The sequence below is a fragment of the Scardinius erythrophthalmus genome (genome assembly GCF_964197995.2).
Source record: "Scardinius erythrophthalmus genome assembly, chromosome: 5".
In the NCBI taxonomy this organism is placed as follows: domain Eukaryota; kingdom Metazoa; phylum Chordata; class Actinopteri; order Cypriniformes; family Leuciscidae; genus Scardinius; species Scardinius erythrophthalmus.
The window spans coordinates 12,473,360-12,488,937 of NC_138225.1; the positions used below are offsets into that span (position 1 = coordinate 12,473,360).

The 15,578-nt window shown below is 37.3% G+C and overlaps 1 protein-coding gene across 2 annotated transcripts; it reads left to right on the top strand.

The window, feature by feature from the left end:
- Window positions 1-78: 78 nt before the first annotated feature.
- On the top strand, window positions 79-10,966 carry mvk (mevalonate kinase). 2 transcript variants are annotated; one of them, XM_081365425.1, is made up of 10 exons: window positions 79-460; window positions 1,473-1,620; window positions 1,789-1,927; window positions 2,791-2,946; window positions 3,655-3,758; window positions 3,850-3,895; window positions 4,618-4,708; window positions 6,297-6,416; window positions 7,387-7,540; window positions 10,409-10,966. In XM_081365425.1, exons 1-10 carry the CDS (start codon window positions 383-385, stop codon window positions 10,558-10,560), a joined length of 1,188 nt encoding a protein of 395 aa, XP_081221551.1. In that variant the 5' UTR covers window positions 79-382; the 3' UTR covers window positions 10,561-10,966. The 2 variants fall into 2 exon arrangements, with proteins under 2 accessions (XP_081221551.1, XP_081221550.1); XM_081365424.1 differs by having other exon boundaries at window positions 95-460; window positions 1,786-1,927; window positions 10,409-10,710.
- Window positions 10,967-15,578: the final 4,612 nt, after the last annotated feature.

Consider the following 15,578-nt stretch of genomic DNA (forward strand, 5'->3'; position numbering starts at 1 on the left):
TGACACGAGGTGGTGCGAATTGCGATTGGTGTTTTGAGAGTTGGTGACTATGAGAGCTTCATCCTGATAGGCGGGTTTAGAGTCAGCGATGTGAGAGCTCAATCCTGATTGGGTCAGACTACAGCGACGGTTCACGTGTGTGGCAATGGACAAGCCGAAGCGATGCGTTACCGTGTATGACGCTTTACTTCAGGATTTCTCGAGTATTTAGCCAAACTGTTATTTGTATCATCTACAAGAATGGTGCGCTGAATTAAGCTCGGTGGATGACCACAAATATGAGATTTTAGCAGGGTTTTATTGCTTTGGTCAGCATATGCTGATACATTTTCTGGGAAATATCTAGCAAATTCAGAAGTTTGACCAAGCTCTAATACTCAGGATGCAAACAAGAGAGTTCTTGGTTTCAGCACCAGGGAAAGTAATTCTCCACGGTGAGCATTCTGTCGTGCACGGAAAGGTGGGTGTTTAAATCATCAGAGACCCCAACATTGACGTCTTTTAATTGATGAGTTTTTTCCTTCATTAAAGTGTTTTAGGAAAAAAAAAACATAGTTTTGAAGGATATTTCGTTTAGGATAAAAAAAGAAAAGAAAAAGATGATGGGCCTGAAAATCATTTTCAGTTGTCTTTTGGTGATTTATTGTGTTTGGGTTCATTTGTGTGAATACTTTTAAATTTGTATGTAGTATATAGGTTTATTATTCCATTTTGATACAAAAATTGTGCTTTATCACTAAAAATACAACATAAAATGTTGGTGTTATAGATCAAATGCTAACTTGAAAATTTACTAAGTTTGACATTTTTTTTGACATACTAAGGTGTCATTTGGCAGTAACTGATTTCTAGCAAGCTGTAACATTTAATGTTATGTAGAGAGTATCAGCTACTGCCATGTTTTTAAATTTTTTAAATTTTTTTTTTTACCAATATTATTTAATTGCTTATTATTTAATGACAACTGCTTCAGTGTTGATTTTAGGGTTAATAATGTTCGTAGTCAAATATGAGATGATTGAGATCATTCAGGTTAATTATGTCCAATGTACTTTTGGAAAACTGAAATTAAAGGGATAGTTTACATAAAAATGTCAAATTTGTCATCGCTTATTCAAGTTACTTACTTAACTTACTCACTTACTTACACAAACCCAAACCCAAACCTGTATGAGTTTCGTTCTTCTGTTGAACACAAAAGAAGATATTTTGAAGAATGTTGGTAACCAGACAGTTGATGGTAGCCATTGACTTCCATCATATTTTTTTTTTCCTACTATGGAAGTCAATGGCTACCATCAACTGTCTGGTTACCAAAATTCTTCAAAATACCTTCTTTGTGTTTAGCAGAAGAAAGAAACTCATTCAGGTTTGGAACAACATGAGGGTGAGTCAGTGATGACAAAATAATTAAAAAAAAGTTTCACTTTCCCTTTAAAGTCCCTCTTCTGTTCTTTATCGATCTTAAACAGGTTGCTTTGGCTGTGAGTTTGAATTTACGCACATACCTGCGGCTGCAGTCCACAGCATCCGGTGAAGTGCGCATTAACCTCCCCAATATTGACACTTTTTTGGCCTGGGAAATAACAGCACTGAAGCCTCTTCTGGCTGGGTGTAAAGGTGAGAGAAGATAGATATTTGTTTTTTTTTAATTAAAAGAATAGTTCACCCAAAAATGAAAACTCTGTCATTATTTACCCTTGTATATTCATTGAAGTTGTAATAATGTAGTGTCGGAAAGCAGTCATCTCTGGCCTGTGTTTCTTTGACTGTTCATTGTTTCAGCAGTGCAGGGTGACCTGAAGGAACTTGACGCAGATCTTTTGAAGAGACTTCGTGAATTCACAGGCATTTTAGATGATTCCACCGACACAAGAAGCATGGCAGTGTTGGCTTTCCTCTACATGTACCTGACTGTTTTTGCTGAGTAAGAACACTGTTCAACTCTCTGCATCATTTATTAAAGTGCCCTATTATGCCTTTTCAGCTATTACCTTTCATGTAACGTGTAATAGGCTATAGCTGTTTGTGGATGTAAAGGTCTGCAAAGTTTCAAAGATCAAAGTGCACGACAAATGTAGTTATTGTCTCTCAAAAGAAAGAACAGATTCTGAACTGCCTTTAGGTTTGTAAAAAATTAGCATTAACCTTTTGTGTTTGCGCACACATGGTGAATAAATCTGATTCTGATTCTAATACTCAACTATGGTCTTCATTGGCTGCCTGTGAACAATATCAACTTTAACCCGCCCTCAAACACTGTAGTTGTAGCTAAGGCCTGGAAGAGTTTGGTTCGTGTTATTGACATGATGAGAAAACAATCTTTTCTCTGCCGCGAAAGCACATCCAGAATTGTAAAACTGACGCCATCGCTGCTATTCGTATCACTGTGTGTACAAGTGCTGAGCAAGCCTCCTAAGCTGAAATTCAGTTATGGTAATGGTCATTTTGTTTCTGACACGCACTGTAAGCGGTAGACCAATCACAACAGACCAGGCCATCTGACCAATCAGAGCAGAGTAAGCTCAGAGAGACTGAATCCTTGATCAAACCATTTCAGACACTGAAAAAAGAGGTGAAGCTATTATTGTATATTATGATGAAATTAAAGTGTTTTTCTGATCTGGGATGCATGCAAACCTATTGTGGGAGACCTCCAAAACAAAATTAGGCAACTTTAAAATAGCAAAATAGGGGCACTTTAAATCTGCATGTATTTGAAAGCTTCATATGAACATTGTTGTAATTTGAGCTTTTGATATTTGCTGCTTTTTTTTTTTTTTTTTTCAGAGGTCTGGCCAGTATCACAGTGTCTGTGTGGTCAGAGTTGCCCACAGGAGCTGGTTTAGGCTCCAGTGCCGCCTATAATGTTTGTCTGTCTGCCGCTCTGCTGTCTGCCAGAGGCACCATATCGTCTCCTCTTACGCCACAGCAGGAGTCAGCCAGGTAACACTTCATTACAATGGATTATGGGGCTTTTATATGTAGATAATGTAGGTAAGGATTGTTTCATTTACTTTTTTACAGGGAGAACCCCCCTGCAACCTTTTGGTTACCAGACCAGATTGTTAGTGATAAGGCTACACCACCCTTTTAATAGATATCTAAAATCATCTAATCAAATGATGAATTAAGCAACCAAGGAGCAGAGATATTAACTTGGAATTCCAAAGACATTGTCCTTCCTCTGTCCTCTCAAAAATCCATCCAGGTTTTTGAAAATGTGTGGTTCGAAATACAGGATAAAAGTATAAAAAGGGGTCAAATTTAGAATTGCTCTTCTGGTCATGCTCATTCACATTTAGCTGCAATGCAGATGATCACCCCCATAATTTTTCCTGTCCTCTTCCTATTTTTAATATTAACTTTAATATATTTTTTAAAATGCAATTTATTCTTGTGATGGAAAATCAGATTTTTTTTTCCATTAGTTGTGCTGCTTAATATTTCTGTGGAAACTTTTGTACCATTTTAAATGTCTTTACTGATAATTTTGATCAATTCAATGCATCCTTGCTGAATAAAAGTATTAATTCCTTAAAAAAAACGTTTTATTTATATATATATATATAGCCCTTTTATTTGTTTTAAAGGCCATTATCAGCAATAATTGTTGTGTACCTGTTAACTGAAAATGTTCTGTTTGTGTTGTAGATGGTGTAAAGATGAGATGGAGCTGATTAACAGGTGGGCGTTCATGGGCGAGAAGATCATCCATGGTAACCCTTCAGGGGTGGATAATGCTGTGAGCACATGGGGTATGACAGCCGTCTTATCCATTCATGATGCTTCTTCATTTGATGTTTTTTTTTTTTTTGGTAATGCATCACTTTATGCTTTCTATAACAGGTGGCTTTTTAAGATACCATGCTGGGAATATAACTCCACTAAGATGGTAAAATTTTACTCTGCAAAAACTATTTTCACAATATATTTTTTAAGTTACTGTTCCAATTGATCAGTAAAGTACACTGTCTGGCAAAAAAAAGTCGCTGTTTGGATTTAAATAGGCAAATACTTGAGAGCCTATGACTGGATCATTATTGCAGTTATTATTGTGATTCTAGCATGTTATATGTTTGGCAACAATTTGTTAACCCTGATTGATGAAGTGTGTAGTTTTCATTCCTTAAACAAACATGTGGGAAGATGCATCATGGCCATATTCCAGAATGACAATGTTAAGATTCATCAGGCTCAAATTGTGAAATGGTTGGGAGGGAGCATGAAGAATCATTTTCACACATGAATTGGCACCTCTTGAGTCCAGACCTCAAATTCGTTGAACGTCTTTTGGGATGTGCTGGAGGAGACTTTACAGAGTGCTGGACTCTTCATGGAAGACTTGATGGAAATAAATGTTGTGGTGATATTTCCATCAAGAGGTGCATCATTTCTGAGTCAAGATCTTGTATTGACAATATACACTCTGTAAAGTCTACTCCAGCACATCCCAAAGACTTTTGTACATATACATATACAAGTATTAGCCTATTCAACTCCAAAAGCAACTTTTTTTTGTCCAGGCGCAGGCAATGTTTATAAAAAGTTATTTCAGTGAAGTTACAGAACCAGCATAATTTTCTAAGTGTGTCATTGGGTTCATTTTATCCCCAGGGTCCCCATTCTGAGGATCCTTCTCACTAACACCAAAGTACCACGTAGCACCAAAGTGCTTGTTTCTGGAGTGAAGGACAAAATTAACAAGGTAGTAAATGGCTCCCCCCACCCTCTTCTATATTTTTATTCCTGTGCCCTTCAATTAGCATAATGGCCGGTGTTATGTGAGGGAGGAACACTCCAGGGGCCCAGTGCTGAGTGCCTTTTAGAAGAGCTCCAAATGAAACACTCTGCCAACGCTCCTGTGCTCTGTTACCCTGACAACGGCAGCAGGTAGCCTCACTGCTGGCACATCCTGATTGGCCAAGCGGAATTCCGGGATTATTGGGGTGGAAAAGAGTAAAGAGTCAGGACAGACTTGTAAGGGGTCATATTCTACACTTTTGTGGCATTATTAGTCAAAGGAATAAGCCGTGAACAGGCACAATTTATTTTTACTCAGCCATTTCCACCCTCTTTTAGAATTTGTTTTAAAGGTATGGTTGACCCAAAAATTATTCATCTTGACCCACCCTCATGTTATTCCAAACCGCATGACTTACTTTCTTCTGCAGAACACAAAAGGAGATAGTTTATAGAATATCTGGTTGTTGGGCCAAGATGGCAGCATGAGAGGTGAATGCTTTTGCTAATGCTCCTGCCTCACTTAATATGGATTCCTCATTCGATCAGTTGAATATCTGATTTATTGAACTGAGCACAATGGCAGTACATCATGCTTCAACTTCACACTTAGTAAAGCACCTAAGAGCAGATGCCATTGATTTTTTTATGCGCCAGCCAGTACTTCACACTCCAGCCTACTAGGTGGCATACATACACTATTATTCATCTTTGTCTGCCAGTTGTAATGGCAGCTGGCAAAAGTGCATGATATTTTTAATCCCAAACCAGTTAAATGCAAACCCCAACCTGCAGCCGATTTCATTGGTAAACTAATCGCGAATTCATCAGTTATCAGTTATCAGTACAGTCAAACCAAATATTATTCAGACACTAGTGGGTGCAGGACACTATAGTTCATTTATGTAAGTGAGGATAGCTAAATAAAGTAAACTGTGACATATTATACCAAAAAAAATCTTCGTACAGTGGACTACCAGTAAAATTTATAAAAATTTGGGACCTAACATTATTCAGACACTTTGACCTGACCATGTTTTGCTTTTATTTTTTGCTTTAATTGCTAATGCGACCTTTTTACACCACAGACTGAACAAAATTAAACATTGCTTGGTAATTGGTTGACCTAAATAGCTATTATCTATTTGTGTACTTTAATTTAACAGCTGACGGCTATTCAACCCAATTAATTTGTGAGACAGTCTAACAGAAGGATGGCCAAAACCAGTGAAATACCAACTGATTTGATAACTCGGAGTTCTTGTCATATTGTATTACCATTTTCTAAACTATGGCGATTTGAATAAACAGTGATAATGTGAGAAATGTTGAAGGTGTCTGAATTTTTTTTGGTTTGACTGTACATTGGACTGTAATTTCCAAATGGCAAGAGTTTGATTTGCAGTTGTATGGTGATATTCTGCTTGACTTAAGGGTTGACAATTATAATTATCTTTTACTGTGACAAGCTTAAGCTGATTTTTCTTGATGAATAATGTTGTTCCCTCAGCTGTGTTTGTACAGCACTTATCTGTCCTTTTGTTGTTTTGCAGTTTTCCTCCATAATGAAGCCAGTTCTGGAGTCCGTCAGCGCCGTGTCCTGCACCTGTGAACAGACTCTCACAGAGATGGCCACACACGGACCTTCAGCTGAGCACTACAACATACTGGAGGTACATTCACACAGCGTTTTCTTCATAAACAAGATATATATTATTATTTGTGCCAGACACTTTTTTTCAGTTTTTGCCACATTCGTCTTTCATGGAATCAGCTTTTGCTTTTGCTATTTAATACAGTTAAAACTTTTGGGATTGGTAAGTTTTTTTTTTTTTAATGATTTGGTGCTCAAAAACATGTTGCATTATTAGTGCTGAAACCAGTTGTGGTGTGTAATATTTTTTGTGGAAAACCGGATTTTATTTAGTATTCTTTGAGGAATAGAAACGTCAAAAGAACTCACTTTTGAGTCAAAGGTCACTTTTGTACAATTTAATGCATCCTTGCTAAATAAACGTATTTCTTTATTTAAAACACTTTTTAATGTTACAGTATTTTTGATTTATTTTTTGGGTTTTCTTTAAGTGTTATTTTCCAGGCAAAACATTACTAACATTAATAAAATTAGTTGCTTGGGTTTGTGTGTCATCATTCAAATTTTGCATGTAAAAGAGTAGGTCCGAATAGACTTGTGCTGGTGACTTAAAATTCCCAGTCAGCGGTATCAATTGTGACCAAATATTAGCTGAGACATATATCACATAGTCTGACAAAATTTGAAAGTGGATGTCTGCCTTTTTTTTTAACCCAAGATGTCTCAAGGTTCATGTATCAATATCTATCACATTTGAAACAAACAGAAAATGTTGTGTAGTGAACAACCAGTATAACGTTATACAAGAGCTGTTGCGCATTACGCATTGATTTGTGTTGGGCAGAAGAGCGATGCAAGTTTGAATCTTTATCCTGTTTCTCTGTTTTCTGCCCATAATTTTCTGTCCTCCTTCAAATTTCCTTTAAATAAAAAGTGGCAAAAGACCAAAGAAATGATCAATATTTCTATTCAAAGAAAGCTCTGATGGCTGGATGGATGGATTTTATTGATCCTTTTTGGACTTTTCTCTGTGTGCCATTTGTCATCAGGAGCTGATTGATATAAACCAGCACCATCTGAATGTGATGGGTGTGGGTCACTCATCTTTGGACACACTGTGTAGGGTCACTCTGGCCAGGGGGCTGCACAGCAAACTGACGGGGGCAGGAGGAGGAGGCTGTGGAATCACTCTCCTACGACCAGGTACCAATATACACACCAGAACGCCAGAACAAAGATTTTGGTTCTTGATCATTCAAAAATCAATGCCTTTATGCTAGAATGTTATAAGTGGTTGCTAGGGCTCAGTGTTGGGGAAAGTTTCTTTTAAAAGTAATGCATTAAAATATTGTGTAACTCCCTAAAAAGGTAACTAATTGTGTTACTTACAATAATTAGGTAACTTATTAGTGTTACTCAAACAAACCTTCAGTCAAAATTGCTGAAGAATAGGATGCAGGAGAAGAAAGTTCAACACTCTTACTTAAAGATCCCCTGAAATCAAAATAATTTTTTTTAGATTTTAGTATGAATATGTTAGCCTTAAGGTTATGAACAAGCTGGTGCGTTCCAAAACAATGAAAAGTTTAGGAGATATAAGCATTCAAAACTTAGTCTCTCACTTCCGCTAAAATGGATCACAGATTTTTATGACATCACCGCGGGCTTCAGCTTCTCGTCACATTTTCTGTCCAATCAAATGCTCTCTAGAATCTAAAGTGTCCCGCCCCGTAACGTTACTTGGCTCAAACTGATACGGTCTGACTCCAAAGACAGTCGGTTCCTCGTCGGTAGACGATTCTGCTAAGTCTGTTGGTGCAGGAGAATTGGCGGAGAAAAATCCTTTACTATTGAATCCAACGTATCATTAGCGCTCAGATTTGCTTCCATGGTTACGACAAAGTACTTGCAATGTGTGAGGTAAACGAAACTCTATTGGCTATTTAAAAAGGGGGAGGAGCCATTCAGGATATGTCACGCCTTAGCTTTCTCATTCAGTGGAAATTACGTCAACGCATCATACAAAGCTGCTCGTTCCAAGGCACTTCAGTGGGCCTTTAAATAAAAAATAAATAAAAATTAACTATTTTTTGTTTAACTAATTTGTTTTATTGAATTTTTTTATTTTTTAGCTTGTTCGTATGGTTGGACCATCAAAGGTCAACAGCAAAAACATTGGTTAATAAAGTGAGATTAAATACATAAAGTATATTTGTGTTAAATAACATATTTAGATATTGCAGGTTTTGTGTAATATTCTGAGTACTGAATACTGAATCTGTTTTTGTTCAAGTGAGGTGAAAAAATGCCTGCTCACATTTAATCTAGAACTACAATAACCATCATATTTACACAGCGCACACAACGCCTCTGCACTTACAGTACCTCTGATTTCTCTAAACATGGGGACAGGAGAGGTGTCAGTCGATAATTGGGAAAACAAAGTAATTTGCATTACTTATTTGAAAAGTGACTCGGATATTTTGCTGTCAATTTAAGAGTAATTCATTAGTTTACTAGTTACTCGCGTTACTTGTAATTCGTTATCCCCAATATTGCTCGGGCTTTGTAATGCATTTGTGTAGACAACTAAACAATCTGTTTGAAATTTTGTATGAAATGTCTTCATGGAACCCTGCGGAGTATATTTTTTATATGTTTCCTGTGGTTAATCAGTCTGATTGCTGCGTATTGTTTGAAAAGTCTCCATGAGGGTGGCACCCTGCAGACTGCGTGACTGTTTAATGCGATTTGTGAGGTAAATCTTGCTTGTCACTCTTGTCTGACAAAGCTAACAACTTGACGCAGAAGCTGTCAGACAGGGCCACACTCTTTGTTTATGCCTGAAGCCACTAACGCATTGAATTTTAATCAGGATCTTAGAACCCTCAAAAACAGCCTCCAATAAAGAGGAGACACAATGCAGGAAGAAGCAGGGCAACGTTTATGATGTGATGTTGTTAGCCTAGCAGCTTGAGTATGTGACATTGTCATTTCTAGGCATGCCTTGTTAAGGCTGAATTGAGACTTCTGAGGTAAAGTCCTTTTCTTTATTTGATTTGCAGACATGATTGGTCTTTCTCAGCTGTTGTGTGTCTTATTGCTCCTTTAAATCAGGTTGTTCGCCATCTCAGCGTTATTTAAAGGTCCCACGTAATGCTTTTCGGGTATTACCTTTCATCTAGTGTGTTATATAGCTGTTCATTGTCTCCCAAAAGAAAGAACCGATTCTGAACTGCCTTGAAACAGGTTGTCAGTAATTCCATTGTTGCTTCCTGCACAAACCTAAGTAGGTTTGGAACAAGTGATAAATGTATATCCAATCCTCCCTTTATAATATAATATAATATAATATAATATAATATAATATAATATAATATAATATAATATAATATAATATAATATAATATAATATAATTGTCCATGCTGTACACAAAGGTTGCATTTATTTGATAAAAATACAGTAAAAGCAAGTAATAGTGTTAAATATTTGTACTATTTAAAATAACTGTATTCTTTTTTTAATATATTTAAATGTAATTTAAGCTGAATTTTCAGCATTATTATTCCAGTCTTCAGTGTCACATGATCCTTCAGAAATCATTCTAATATGATGATTTGGTGCTCAAGAAACATTTTTTATTATTATAATCAATGCTGAAAACAGTTGTGCTGCTTTAAGATTTCTCTGGAAACCATGATGCATTTTTTTTCAGGATTTGTATGATTAGACAGTTTAAAAGAACAGCATTTCTTTTAAAGCAGTATTAATGTCTTTACTGTCACGTTAGATCAATTTAATGCATCCTTGCTAAATAAAAGTATGATTTTTTTTATAACGACCCTAAACTTTTTATGTATTATATTATATTATATTATATTATATTATATTATATTATATTATATTATATTATATTATATTATTGAATACAATTTAGCAGTTTGGTTCGGTGATGCAGGAATTCCACATTTACACATGTAGCTTAAACTCCATGGAGATTTTGTTTTGTAGAGAGTAATTTGTCTAGGTCTTGGTGTTAATGGGCATGTTTTCGTCCTTTTTGCTTGCAGAGACAGATGCATCAGTGATTCAGAGCACCTTTGAGGAGTTAAAGTCTTGTGGCTTTGACTGCTGGGAGACCAGTATTGGAGCTCCTGGGGTACAGCAGCACTCATCTGCTGCGCTCAGTCAGGACGTACTGAAGATCCTCAACAGCTACTGAGACTCAAAGCAAACAATGTACTTCATGCTTCGTTGTTATCATTAGCACGAATGCTCGTTGCTGCTTTTACTCTGGATCTTGGTTCGACAAATGTAGCTCATATTCATTATTGTAAAATTGTAAAATGATATAAAACATAAGATAATCATCTGTTGAATTAAGACTTATTTGACATATATTTGTATTATTACATTCAGAGTGCTTGTGCACTGTGAATGTTTTTTTTTCTCTCCACACATCAATGCCACTAGATGGCAGCAGAGTGTTACACATGGATTTAATACTGTCGATTTTAGACAGGGTGAGAATGCTAATAATAGATATTTTAAATACATAAGAATTAAATTAATTTAAAATAATATTTAATAAATTCCAATCATCTTTTTCATTAAAAGCTGTGTTGCACAAAATTATTGTTTCCTGTCCTGTCTGTGTATTCCTAGCAAATGTAGGACGATCATCTCATTTGCCAAAATGTTTCTCAACACGGATCACATTCCCGATCAGAACTAGCACAGCTTGGAGCATTTTGGATTGAGTACAGCCGTTGTATTACTGTCACTAAACCCAAAGTAATTACTTTTCAGTTCTTTGCTCTTTGTCAGAATATTTTGCACCATAACGGGTTTGCAGCCAAGCAGTGGATGCAAGGATGCATTTGGCTGTCGACCAGACGCGGGCAGACCAAGCTGATCTGTGAAGCGCAGTGATGAAATAAACGCTTTGCACTTTAAGCGGAGCACATTTCCCCACAGTCCCAGGAGAGGGGTGTAATTTTAGTGGTGTTTTGTGAGGAACAGATAAAGAGGGCTATCTTCAGCACGCAAGACCTGGAGCTAGAGAGAAGGAAATGGATTTGCACTGAGATTAATGTGTTCCTGTAAACTGAAGGCCAGCAGAAGGACAGAGCCTCTTATGCTTGAACAAGTCAATTTGAGAAGACCTACGGATGTCAGAGACGCCTTTGAAAGTGAGTTCTGCCAGTTTTGTAAATGTGAAGCCGTCAGCATGTTAATCCAGGTGCGTTTCGGAAGTGAAGGGACAATGTAATGTGCAGCGTAAGACCAGGCCGGTTGCAAAAAGGCTGGTTAGAATTTTTTTCTTCAAGACTGGTCATAACTTTTCAGTCAGTTACATAAAAAAGTAGATTGGTCTAATTTGATGACGAAAAGTAAGACTGATTAGCCCTAACGAATTGACGAGACAGTCTTAAATTGTTAGTTCACTCAAAAATGAAAATTCTGTCAGTAATTACTCACCCTCATGTTGTTCCAACCCCGTAAGACTTTCGTTCATCTTCGGAACACAAATTAAGAAATTTTTGATGAAATCTGAGAGCTTGCTCACTCCTCCATAAGCTTCTATGTAATTGAAATAGTGAGCCTACGTTCTGACGTACAACCCAGAAGCGCTGCGCTGTTACGGTACGTGAACTCACTCAGAGGCCCACACAGAAGAAAATGAATAGTTGAATAAAGTCGTTATTTTTGTTTGTTTTTTACACACAAAATGTATTCTCGTCACTTGATAAACGTATGGTTGAGCCACTGTAGTCACTTGGACTATTTTAAACATTGTCTTTACTAACTTTCTGGGCCGGCAAGTTTCAATTACATAGAAGCCTATGGAGGAGTGAGACGCTCGCAGATTTCATCAAAAATATCTTAATTTGTGTTCTGAAGATGAACGAAAGTCTTACGGGGTTGGAACAACATGAGGGTGAGTAATTACTGACAGAATTTTCATTTTTGGGTGAACTAACCCTTTAACTTAGCGGCTATGTTTATGCAACAGGTTTTCCTGGCAAGTGTTATTTTCTTCCTATTTTGGCTTGATTGTATTTTTAGCATATTTGTTTTGTCTTAGGCCATTTAGGTTTTGTGCAGAAAACGAAATTCTGTTTTTGTCCATATAATGCACATGAGTGGACATCAAAAACAACATTGGACCCCATTGACTTTTAATGGACATATTTGGTTGAACTATCCCTTTAACTATCCCTTGAACAGTGACTTTTAATGACAACATACACACATTTGCCTGTTGAAAGAGTGTTATTATTTTGATGTGTTTTGCTTATACTCTATTCATTTCTTTTGAATTCATTCCCCAAAACTTTTGAATGGTAGTTTATTCAGCAAGGATGCATTAAATTGATCATTAGCCTAAGTGACAGTAAAGACATTTATAATGATACAACAGTTTGTGAAAAATGTCTATTCATCAACATTACACAACACAACCGGTTTCAACTTTGATAAGAATTAACTTGAGATTCAAATCAGCATATTAAAATGATTTCTGAAGGATCTTGCAACACTGAAGCTGCTGAAAATTTAGTTTGCCGCCACAAGAATAAATTACATTTTAAAATCTATCAAAGTATAGAACAGTTATTTTAAATTGTAACAATGCTATTACTGTTATAAAATTATGGTGTTTGCTGTATTCGTGAGCAAATTAATGCAGCCTTGGTGAGAAAATCTTAACGACCCTAAACTTTTGAGGTGAAGTGCACTTTTTTTTCCTTGCATAAATCAGATTTCCACCTCTAGAGTACATTGATGTTTAAGAATGTGACTCAACACGGAACAACCGCAGTGCTCTGAGGAAGTGACCTCAGACCCCAGAAGTGAGCCGTTGTCCTGTTGTCAATCATGGCGTGTGGCATTTACCCACAAACTGGCCACCAGCCTATTCATACACACTCTGAATTTTGCTTTATCTGATGCCATCAGCTTTAAAGGGTAAAAATGAGTCGCATCATCTTCCTTTCCCATTTTCTCCCTGCTGCCACATCCACTTTAGCCCGATCCAATTTGGATCTCATCCTCAGACAGATTGAGGAATCGCTTTTCAATCTTTGATCTGCTGTAATGAAAAGAGAGGGTACTGCCTGTGAATGCAGTAACCGGATTAGTGGAGGGAGGAGAAGGCGACATCGGCCGCTTCGAGGGGGAACAGATGAATGAGTAAAGCTGGCTTTAACCAGAAGAGGGGGGCCCAGGAGTCAGGACCGGCCCACGCTACCCAAATCCCCCTGACCTGCTGCTAGTCATGTGCCTCGTGTTTGTGCTGACAAACAATTTCACAAAATTGGATCGCCCAAATCGTTATCGACTTTTCCTCTTCCCTTCCTTCCTGCTCTCAGACATGAGAGCCCTTGATAGGGCCGGCTATGAGTTAAACACTATTGGCAGTTTTGAAGTCTGTCCAACAAACAACTGGCTGAGGATGTTGGATAGAAAAGGTCAGTTTGTGGAGATGGAAAAAAAATCTGGAATAATTGATTTTTTTTCTTCTTTCTTTCCCTCTCTCTGTTGTTTTTATTCATTTCTTTAAATGTCAGAAGGTTTTTGTGTGGCATAGGAATGAATGAATGGGAACTGGCTGGCTGAGGCTGCCTTTCGTGAACCTTGACCCTCTGTGTGGCGTCCTCTCTGCGCATTCTCTCTTGTGTCAAATCCGTGTCTTCGGCCCCCGCTGTAACCCCAGCTTGAATTTAATTACCAATGAGCTCTTCAATTTAAATTGCATTGATGAAGAGCAATGAGGAGGAGGAGGAGGAGGGCCGTACCTCTCTGTCTCTTCTCCCTGCGAGGCACAGATGGTATTTTTTATCAATGTCAGCGGCAGCTTCTTTCTGCACTGATGAATAGATTGTAAGGATGGCCTGACATTATTTCAGATAACAGAGGCAGCTAAGAAAAGGGGTCAAGGATGGAGAGGAACAACAGAGCCATTGAAATATAATAAAACCAAGTATTCAGGACTCAACCTACACTGTAAAAAAAATCTGTAATCGTACTGAATTTTACTGTTTTATTTAACAGATTTTTCCTGTATTTTGAAAATTCCGTAAAATTATAGTGTAAATGTACATATCTGCTGTAAAATAACTGGAAACAACTTTTCGTATAAACATGAATACACATGAATTATATATACACACACATTACATACAGTACTGGTAAAAAGTTTGGAAACATTAGGCCTTTAATGTATTTGAATCTGAATACTCGGTTCTGATCGGATGGAAGTTCAAACAGTTAACGTTAAATGCACTAATAGTTCGAGTCAGTTTAATCACCTTCTAAATGAACGGGCTGTCTTCATTGAAACACACACAGAGAGAAACAGGCACGGAAAGTGATAGGGCTCAATGCACATTTCTTTAAATTATTGTAGATTTGTAAATGAATGTGTCCCATGTACTCAAGTTTTTTTTTCCTCTCTCTGCAGATAAGTTGTGTGAGTTTCTGATATTAAAAGTGTGGTGAAAAGGTGAGTTGCACCATTTAAAGATAATATAATTGCTGGAATTTATGTTTTTTATGTTTTGTTTGTCACAAAAAGTCTCTCTATCTGCAGAATGCAGATAAGTTGTGTGAGTGTCTGATATTAAAGGTCCTATGACATGCTGCTTTTTGGATGCTATTATAGGCCTTAGTGGTCCCCTAATACTGTATCTGAAGTCTCTTTCCCAAAATTCAGCCTTGGTGCAGAATTACAGCCACTACGAACCAGTCCCACAATGAGCTTTCCTTAGGACGTGCCATTTCTGTGTCTTTAGCTTTAAATGCTAATGAGGATGAGAGAGGCGGGGCAGGGTGGGGGTGTGGCCTTGACCAGTTTGCGGCCACGGTACCATGCGCTAATGTTTATCACAACACGCAGTTGTTCAAGCTTTCCAGTTTGACCCAGAATCTGATCCGGATGGAGAAGCACCTGAAGAAGTTGCAACTCATCGGCTACAGCAGGACGTCTCCGAATGGTTAGTTTAAAATATTGTGTCTGGATATGGTACTTTTATGTATGCTGTTACAGTTATTATCATGTAGCTAACGCTAGCCTGCGTTGTTGGCTTAAAATAAAATATAAAAAATAAAATTTAAATTAAATTAACCACTGGTTCTTCAGAGGCTCGGATGAAGGAACTAAAAAAGACTTTTGTGTTCATTTGTACATCCAAAAACTGAGCAACTGTCATGCTTCACTAGTTTGCAAGCCATGATGTC

What these genes read in the sequence shown, in the direction of transcription:
- mvk (XM_081365424.1), top strand. Translation starts at nt 383, where the DNA reads ATGCAAACAAGAGAGTTCTTGGTTTCAGCACCAGGGAAAGTAATTCTC. An exon ending in TCTTCTGGCTGGGTGTAAAG is followed by an intron (nt 1,621 to 1,785) that starts GTGAGAGAAGAT and finishes TCATTGTTTCAG; the next exon opens with CAGTGCAGGGTGACCTGAAG. An exon ending in AATCACTCTCCTACGACCAG is followed by an intron (nt 7,541 to 10,408) that starts GTACCAATATAC and finishes TTTTGCTTGCAG; the next exon opens with AGACAGATGCATCAGTGATT.